Raw genomic sequence first — 9451 nt, forward strand, 5'->3', positions numbered from 1 at the left:
GAGGGAGGCAGGGCGGAGCCGCGCGCAAAGCCCGCCGGGAGACGCGCGCGCCCCTACCCGTCCCCGGGCGCGCGAGCGGCCGAGCGCTCGGGCCCCGCCCCTGCTGCCCCACGGCGGGCGCTGATTGGCGGCCGCGCGGGCGCGGACCCCCATTGGTGGAGCGGGCGGGCGGCGAGGTTTGAAACCCCAACAGTAGGCGCCGCGCGGACCTGAGGTGGGCGCGAGGCGGCGGTGCCGGAGCGGTCCGTGGCGGTTCGGGTCTGTGCAGGGAGCGGGGGGGCTTTGTAGCGGTCTGCTAACGTGAGGGGTGAGTGAGGGGGTCTGCGGGGAGCGGTAGCGGTGATGGTGGTGATTTCGTGTGCGGGCGGAGAAGGCCTGTGTGGGCAGGCCCCGCGTGGTGGTCTCGGCGGGGGTGTGTGTTGTGGGGGGCGGCCTGCGTGGAGCTGTGCGTGGTTTGTGTGTGGGGGTCCTGTGTGACGGTCTGTGTACACCTCGTGTCTGTGGGGTCCTATGTGGTGGGGGTGTGTGTGTGTGGGGGGCGTCTCTTATGTGGTGGTCTCTGTGTTTATGGAAAGGCCCAGCGTGGTGGTGTGTGCGTGTGGGTGGTGTGTCCGGGGTCTTGTGTGGTGGTGGTGGTGGGGTGTGTGCATTTGCAGTGCCATCCTGTGTGTGTAGGGAGAGTTCTGTGTGGCAGTCTGCGTTTGTAGGGGACAGATGGATACGGCAGTGGTGGCAGACTGCGTGTAGTGGTGTGTACGCATGGAGAGTAAAGCTTGGACTCCCAGGAGACTGCTGTAACATCACCCTATCCTTACTGTGCCTCTTTTTCTCCAGGAGCTGTGTGAGACGCCATGGCGCAAGCACTTGCCTCCCCAGGGCTGTTCTCTGATGATGATGTTGCAGCCTCCCCTGTTCTTGAATCTACAGCGAAGGGTTTTGGGGCCGATGTGTGCAAGGACCTGCTGTCGGAGTTTTCTGCTATCTCTCCAAATCTGGAGGGCTCCCAGCAGGTGAGGTTGAAGCATCTCTGTCACTAACAGGGCAGTGTTTTGACTTGTGACTGCTGTGTCTCTGCACAAAGGTGGTCTGATGCAGGGCCAACAGAGACTCTTCAGAGGAGGCTAGAACAAAATGTTGTCCTGCGGGGAGCAGTTCCTGTTATGAGGAACATACTATGAAGGGCACAGTCAGCAAGTGCCTCTTAACATGATGCCTCTTAGTGTGGTGCTTGGTCTGAGGGCTGGTTTTGGTGTCCGGTCTTCTTCAGGTCGTTGGTCTGATTCACTAGATAAACAAAAGAAATGCTGGTGTGCCTGGAAATGCCTAAGAAAGCTGCTGGCATTGATGGGGATTTTGGGACCAGAGAGGTATCCATTAGTTACTGAGCGCTAGTCAGGGCGGCCACCTGTGTGTTCCATGCTGTTGTTCCTCCTAGTGTTCTGACGGATGGTTGTGTACTGCCTCTCTGGCTAGCATGTTTAACCCGTGCTGATTTTTGCAGGCTGTAGCTGAAGACAATAATGGAAAATTAAAGGTGTATCTGCGAGTTCGACCTCTGAAATCTACAGAAGTGGAAAAAGGGGAAGACCAGGTGAGACACTGAATGAAGCAGTCTCTGAGCTGTGTGCCTGCTGGGAGATGCTATTATCCTTTGCTGTCTATGCTATGGCATCTTGTAAGCCATTGCGATGATGGAGTTTTATGTGTCCTTTAGGGCTGTGTCTGCATCGAGAATTCAGAGACCCTTCTTCTAAAAGCCCCTAAGGACTCCTTTACCATGCGGAGTACAGAACGTGGAGTGGGACAAGCAGCGCATAGATTCTCTTTCACCCAGGTAGGTAACTGGAACAAACAATCCATCTGGAAGTTTCTCAAGCTTAAATCAGCCTTACAGCTTGAAAAGCTGGCTTACTAATACACAGTGATTCCAATGCACTCTGTGAACTATGTAGTCTTGTACAATCCTCTCTACGTAAGTTCATTTCTGTTGCTGTTTCCTTAGTTTTTCTCTTTTTAAGCTGATCCCGACAACTTTTTTGGCAGCAAATGCCAAACTTTTGTTTTGTTCATGAGGCTCTGAACACACTAGAGGCTGTAGTGATACCGGATGTTACTGGATTAAGCAAGTGAACAGCTTGTTTTTGTAGGGGGCTTGGACTGGAATTACTGGTGGGTCTGTTGCTCATGATGTGGGGCTAGTGGAGGGAACAAAGGACAATGTAGTATCACTTGAACAACCATCAGCAGTCAAAAGATAGGAGAGATCTACATGAGGCCATTTTTCATGTGTCCTGTTTGCAGATCTTTGGACCAGATGTGGGGCAGAAATTGTTCTTTGATGAGACAATGAAGCAGGTGGTAAAGGATGTACTGAATGGGCAGAACTGGCTGGTTTACACCTATGGCATCACCAATTCAGGGAAGACTCACACTATTCAGGGTAAGGAAAGCACTAGGTGTTAGTAGCCTGTTGAAGGAGTTGTCTGCTTCTACATGTGAATCCTCACTTGCTGCTGTTGTTATTGCTTCAGGCAGCAACAAAGATGGGGGGATTCTGCCTCGCTCCTTAGCTGTCATCTTCAACAGTGTGGGGGACCGGCTGTACCAAGCCATGGATCTGAAGCCTTCCCTCTCCAATGAGGTGATCTGGCTGGACAGCAGGCAGGTGCGACAGGAAGAGACCAAGAAGCAGACCATGCTGCGAGGGGGTCTGTGGGAGGTAAGCATACGGCTTCTTGGAGCTTTAATAATAATTGGGAAAGGATGGTGTCGTACTACATACATGCTCATGTTCTTTGTTTCCATCCAGGACGAGCTCTTAACGCCACTGAAGAGGAGTCATAGTGCTGAATCTCAGCTCCAGGCCACCACCAGTGGCAGTTTTGACAGTGGAGTTGCTGGCCTCTCCTCATCTAGCCAACTCACCAACCATTCGGACAGCAGCCAGACAGAAGGTATGTCTGGAAGCCTATTGTGTACTACCTGCTGCTGGTTGCTGGAGGATGGGGGAAGAAAGGGTGATGACTATTTGGATGCTGTGTTGTGGGTAAGGGGGAGAAGGTGCTGTAGTCTCATGATTTTTCCCTTTCAAAGATAAGGATGGTCAGGGCTGAAGAACTTTGTACGTACGTCTTGCCAACATAGGAAGAACTCACCACTGCGTAACTCAAGCCTTGTGAAATGAAAAGTTACTTGCTACCCACTTACTTCATTCAAGGGATATGGTTATTGAGCAGCTGAATGCCATGCAATGGGGATAGCTAGAAAGCAGGGTGCTAAAGTGACGTGTTGCACTGAGCACTTGTGCCCAGACTTTCAAACCTAAGAGCTACTAGCTGATTAGGTATCCAGAAGCATGGAGTGACTGAGGTTAACAAGGACTAAAACTTCACTTATACTGGGAAGAGTTAATGTTTGAAATATCCGATGCTTCTGCAGTCAAGATCAAGTGTATAGAAGGTCCTTACACAGAAAGGAGCATACTGTTAAAGGGAATCTTGGGCTGTCTGACTGGGGACAGGCATTACTGTAGGTCCAAATGGGAGGAGGTATATAGAACAGACTTTAGTCTGGGATAGTGTTCTAGCTGAAGAAAGGTATCTCAGCCTATAGATAAACCATTCAGGTTGGACCTGTGAAAAGCTGCAACCCTCATTTTTCTGCCTTTTTTTCCTTCTTTATCTTTTCCCCAGAACTGGGCCCTCGCTGGGCTGACTTGGATCGCATTTCACTCACCAACACAGGAGATGTGCAGTTCTCCATCTGGGTCTCCTTCTTTGAGATTTACAATGAGTTAATCTATGACTTGTTAGAACCAGCTTTACCTGGCCAGAACCGCAAGAGGCAGACGCTGCGGCTCTGTGAAGATCAGACTGGCAACCCCTATGTGAAAGGTAGATTTACCTGAAAGATATTTTTAGTGGCCTGCTAGGGAGATTTGAGGACGGAGTGGGTGGGTGGCTTAGCAGTGATGTGTTGGGAGGCATGATGTCCTCTATGGCCTCTCAGAGGTCTCAGATGTCTTGATTATGGGAATGTTAAGTTTGTTAATGTCAAGGAAATGCAATAGTGAACTTGGGGCTGAGATTAAGTTTTCTGTCAGTTTCCTAACTGCCTTGCCCAATGCACGCCTGCTTTTCCAGATCTGAACTGGATCAATGTCCAGGATGCTGATGAGGCCTGGAAGCTCCTGAAACTGGGTCGGAAAAACCAGAGTTTTGCTAGCACCCACATGAATCAGAACTCCAGTCGCAGGTCTGAAGGAGGAGGGAGGTTGTTTAGGCAGACATACAATTCTGTGGGGCTTTTAAGGGTTGCATTTCCCTTTTAAAATATCTACATGTTTCTTTACAGTCACAGTGTCTTCTCCATTCGGATTCTGCACTTGCAAAGAGGTGGCAGTGAAACTGTTCCAAAAATCAGCGAGTAAGTTTCATGCTGTCTAGGATTTGGGGGTGTTCTCTGTGGACTCAACTTTCCTGTCTCCTTTGTTGTGGATCTGGGGTATGGGAATTATCTTGAAGAAGGTCTTGTTGAAAGTACTTGGAAGGAGTAAATGATCCCACTCTTAAGTCTTGGAACTGACTGAGGAGTTTGTAAGGAGTACTGCAAAGTACAACTTGAGGTAGTTCTCAGGCTTTTTGAATGAAGGTAAATGTGAGTAACCCTGCCCTTGCAGCAGGACTGATCTGAGTGCTGCTGATGCCTGTTCCTGGGATGTAGTTATCTGGAAATGGGTTGTCTCAGTACCTGGGAAGTGGCTGTCCTGAGGACTGGCAAAGTATATTTGAACTTGACACCGCAAAGCTCATGTTGGTGTTATCTTGTGTAACCCCTGCACATAGGGCAGGCCTTTCTGTCCAGGAGTAGCCCATACACCCCAAAAGAGCCTTCTGTGCCCTTATGGAAAAGCTGGGAAGGTGACCAGGGTAGGTGATTGCAGGGTCTCCGAATTGTAAACCTGGCTAGAACAGGACAAGTCTAGTAGGTCACGTGAGTATCACCTGTGTTTTCTTCAGGTTATCCCTGTGTGACCTTGCGGGGTCAGAGCGCTGCAAAGGCCAGAAAAGTGGGGACCGAATGAAAGAGGCAAACAACATCAATACCTCCCTCCACACACTGGGTCGCTGCATTGCTGCCCTGCGCCAGAACCAGCAGTCCAAGTGAGTATCTAGAATTCCATAGGGAGTGTGTGAGGAGGCTGTTTTGCTTTCCCATGGGCTCACTCTTGTCTTTCCCCATAGATTGAAGCAGACTGTGGTTCCCTTCCGGGACAGCAAGCTAACCCGTGTGTTCCAGGGTTTCTTCACTGGACGTGGGCGCTCTTGCATGATTGTCAACATTAACCAGTGTGCATCTACGTATGATGAAACTCTGTATGTAGCCAAGTTCTCAGCCATTGCCAGCCAGGTAAGTAGCACACACCAGGATCACGGCATGGTCAGGATACATCCTGCTTCTATGGGAATGGGCCTCTTTCCATCGTAAGGCAGGGGGAATGCTTACAAGTTTTCCCTATGCTTCTCCAGGGGATTATTACCTTTACATTATTTCCAGATTCTCCTAAACTGAAAGGGTAGACAGGTTGCAGAGAAGTGCGGTGTTTAAAGACTATGCAGCTTAAAGGCTTTGTGGACTAGCAATGATGGCCTTTTCCCCTTCAGCTTGTTCAGGCACCTCCCACAAAGCTGGGACTTCCATCCATACAATCAATCATCAAAGAGCACAACAGGCGAACCAGCCAGGGTCCAGAGGCAGCGGCAAAGGAAGAAGTGGAATCAGAAGAAGACAGTGAGGATGAAGCAGATGTTTCCGTGTATGAGAAGGAGGTGGGTCGTGATTTGTTTTACAGCCTTTATGGATAGAGGGGCAAGAACATGACTGTTAGCTTTGGCCTGGGAGGTAGGGCTGGAGATTGGCACTATACCAAGAGACCACAGAGAACCTCAGAGGGATGTGTGATCCAGGAAATTGGGAATCCATGAGAAAAACTTTCCACAGTTGGTCTAAATCTGAAGCACATACTTAATGTGGAAACACTTTCTCATCTGTGGAATAGGGATGGTAAGAGCTTAGATGCAGACCTATAATCCCTACTCTGCACGGGAAATCTAGAGATCAGGAAACATGCAAAATGGATAGCTAAATTGAGAAAAATCATCAAATGTCCTAGATACTCAAAGCAGGCAGCTGGAATAGCTGAAAGATGGAAGTCATATACCTACAGAGACTTGAGTTGTAATGTGTCAAGTTAGCAAATGCAGGTGCAGCCCTGGGGAAGTGAGTAGGGGAAGCTGCTCTGGCAATAGCCCCATCTGGAGTGCAATGTTGTTTAAGCCATCTCGTGGGAGAGGAATTAAGAGCAAACCTGGCAACTTCTCTTTCCAAGTGACTAAAAGAATCTTAAACCTAGATCACCCCAGCCTACAGATATGGCATCATCTAGTTTATTCTAGGTCTTGATTCTGTTGTGTAGTGTGGGCAATGGAGTTTATGTCCTTCTTGCAGGACTTGTTGCGTGTAGTGGAAGCTGCACGAGAACTGCTGGTGCAAGAGCGGCAGGAGAAGCTGCAACTAGAAATGCGCCTCCGTGAGGAGATCTGCAATGAGATGCTGGAGCACATGCAACAGAAGGAGCAATGGTGCAGGTACAGCTTATGCTGATCTTCCTCCCTTTGTTCAAGGTGAGCTACAGTACCAAGAACTGCCAGATCCTGACGTGTAGTTGTTGGCTTTCTTTGTAGCCAACATGTGGATGCTCAGAAGGAGCTGCTGGAGGAACTGTATGAGGATAAACTGAATAACCTGAAGGAGTCACTGACTGACTATTACCAGGAGGAGATCCAGGTTTGTTCAGGGCAATGAAATGACATCAGGAAAATGGCAGTGGGTTGGGAGGGGACTTGGGGTACTTCAATCCAGGAGGGTGATCTACGCAAACTGAAAAGAAAGATTTTGCTTTTTGTGGTATTTTTTGTGATATTGATAGCTTGATCCACAATTTTTGCTTCTTGTCTACTGCTTTATGTAGTTCACTAGGCTTTCTAATTTTCAGCCCTTAATCTGGAAGCTAATGTGCAACCATTCTGTGACTCCTCTTTGTTCAACATGATTCTCTCCCCCCTTACTCTTTTCGCTAGTGAATTGCTTTGCATCCTTCAGATTAACACAAGTTCTGCAAATTTCTCTTCACTTATTTGTGATAATGGGTATAGGCCTGTCTATATCTTTCATGCTATGGCATTTGAGTGGCCTCTGGGACTTGTTGCAGACCTCTCTGAAGATGCCAACTCTCAAAAAAAAAAAATCCCTCCTCTTTAGAGGCTGTAAAAAAGTAGTTTAGGCTCCCAGGAAATGGGTTCACTGTTTTCACTTAAAGGACATTAAAGGCTGGGTCCAACGTATGAAGTGTGTGATTGAGAAAGTCTCCCAGAAGAAAGACATTGAAAGTTTCAGAAAAGCTGTGTTAAGAAAACCTTGTTGAATATTGGAACAAACTTGCTTTCTAAGGAGCGTGATGAGAAGATTGAGGAGCTCCAAGCTGCTCTGCAGGAGGCAAAACAAAAATTGGAGAGTCTGGATACTAAGCAAAAGGAGTCAGGGCAAGGCTTGCGTCGATCAAAGCGAGTGGTTACCTCATGCACTCTGCAACAGGAGCTGGTAGATACTAAAGCCAAACTGGAGCAATGTCAAATGGAGTTAAATACTGCAACAGCAGGTAAGGCAGTGATGCTGCACTGGTTCTGAACTATGCCTGAGGAATCCTTTCTAGAGGGTTAGAGATACTTTTTTCAGTAGGGTACATGGGATTCAGGCATCCTGAAACCAGTCTTCGGAGTTGTAGATGATAGGAATAATGTGCTGGATGGACAGGATTTCACTTCATTTTCACATGAAAATGGACTTTAGGGCAGGATCATCTCCCTGTTTGAATTCTGAAGTCCCTTTGTGTAACTGAAAGGGAGAAGCCTGGAATGTTTGTGCATGTCTGCACAAACTCAAAGCTTTTCACAGCTTGCCTGTGGCAGCTTGTCTCAAGGGAACGCCTGACTTCAGAAAAACCGAAAGCTTGCGAGTGTACTGTGGCTTACTACTTTTTGTCTGTTCCTAGAGTTGCGCAAGTACCAGAAATTACTAGAGCCACCTCCCTCCACCAAACCCATTACTGTGGATGTAGACAGGAAGCTGGAAGATGGACAGAAGGTAACTCTGTCTCTGTGTTACAGAAAGGAACGCTTGCAGGGCAAGGTGGTTGCCAGTTTAAACAGTGTTTGGACCTGTTCTTCCCAGGATTTTAAACAAATGGTTGAAGTTGAAATGGGTCTGTTGAAAACAAACCCTTACTAGAGATGTGGAAGGTTGTGTTATCTGTGATCCCAGTGTACCTCACTCAGATGGGATCCTCCCTCGGTACTGCATGTCTGAATTACCCTGGAGTGGCTTTGTCTGCAGAGAAATGTCAAACCTAGCTGTTGTATTAAATCTTTCTCCTGTAGAACGTCAGACTGCTGCGTTCAGAATTACAAAAACTTGGGGAGTCTCTTCAGTCTGCAGAGAGGGCATGTTGCCACAGTACAAGTGCAGGGAAACTTCGAGAAGCCCTCTGCATGTGTGATGACATTCTGGCTAGACAGGTAATATGTCTGTTTCATTGTGGGTTGCACAGTGGAATTTAGTCTATGCACTTTGCCATAATCAGCAGAATAACCTAGGTTGTTGCAGCTGCAAATAAAAATTACTTATTCTCTAGACACATGCTGTCTATTACATTAAGGGAGCTATGTTGCTAATTTTTTCAGTGGCTGAGTCAGACTGCATATTTAACTCTCCAAAGGAGACCCAAATTGTTCCTGTTCAGTTAACTGCCAGCCTGCACTTCAAGAATGAGAACTCTGAATTCTCCTATCCTTACCCACTTCACTCTGTCACAGTTGCTATGGCAGGATGGGTTCAGCGCTTTTCCTAGCCTTACTGTTCCTATTTTGTTATTGAACTTCTACACTGTTGACAGTAGCAGCTTTTATGCATGGCCTTATTTAGCACACCAGTTAGTGAATTTTGGCAAAGGCAGTTTATCCTCTTAAGTTCATAGTAACCAGGGAGTTAGGCAACTTGTCTTATCTTTATATATATTGCCTTCCCTTTCTCAGGACCAAACACTGGCAGAACTGCAGAACAACATGATGCTGGTAAAACTAGACTTGCGGAAGAAAGCAGCTTGTATTGCTGAACAGTACCACACTGTGCAGAAGCTCCAGGCTCCTCCAACATCTACCTTAAAGAAACGGTTCTGTGCCAACAGGGAAAACCTACAACCTAATCAACCTCCTGGTAAAAAGCCCTTCCTGCACAACCTTCTGTCACGTTCAGCTAGCCGTCCTGTTGCTGGCAGAGGGTGGCAGCTTCGTTCAGTTGCTCTATGACTTTTCACAAAGAGATCCCTGCCCTGCTA

The 9451-nt window shown here is 47.9% G+C and overlaps 1 protein-coding gene across 1 annotated transcript; it reads left to right on the forward strand.

The window, feature by feature from the left end:
• Positions 1 to 278: 278 nt before the first annotated feature.
• On the forward strand, positions 279 to 9434 carry KIF20A (kinesin family member 20A). The gene is made up of 19 exons (XM_059825173.1): positions 279 to 307; positions 835 to 1010; positions 1502 to 1591; positions 1715 to 1834; positions 2302 to 2440; positions 2532 to 2719; positions 2810 to 2954; positions 3693 to 3893; positions 4143 to 4254; positions 4354 to 4425; positions 5019 to 5162; positions 5244 to 5409; positions 5664 to 5828; positions 6508 to 6647; positions 6744 to 6846; positions 7510 to 7717; positions 8111 to 8202; positions 8496 to 8633; positions 9150 to 9434. The coding sequence occupies exons 2-19, from the start codon at positions 852 to 854 to the stop codon at positions 9420 to 9422; spliced, it is 2655 nt and encodes an 884-aa protein (XP_059681156.1). The 5' UTR covers positions 279 to 307; positions 835 to 851; the 3' UTR covers positions 9423 to 9434.
• Positions 9435 to 9451: the final 17 nt, after the last annotated feature.

The sequence above is a fragment of the Gavia stellata genome, chromosome 16, assembly GCF_030936135.1.
Source record: "Gavia stellata isolate bGavSte3 chromosome 16, bGavSte3.hap2, whole genome shotgun sequence".
Lineage (NCBI taxonomy): Eukaryota > Metazoa > Chordata > Aves > Gaviiformes > Gaviidae > Gavia > Gavia stellata.

Bases quoted from the DNA above. Each gene is read 5' to 3' on its own strand.
- KIF20A (XM_059825173.1), top strand. From the start codon at position 852: ATGGCGCAAGCACTTGCCTCCCCAGGGCTGTTCTCTGATGATGATGTT. The intron at 5,410-5,663 runs GTAAGTAGCACA...TTTCCCCTTCAG, and splicing joins TCTCAGCCATTGCCAGCCAG to CTTGTTCAGGCACCTCCCAC. The intron at 8,634-9,149 runs GTAATATGTCTG...TCCCTTTCTCAG, and splicing joins ATGACATTCTGGCTAGACAG to GACCAAACACTGGCAGAACT.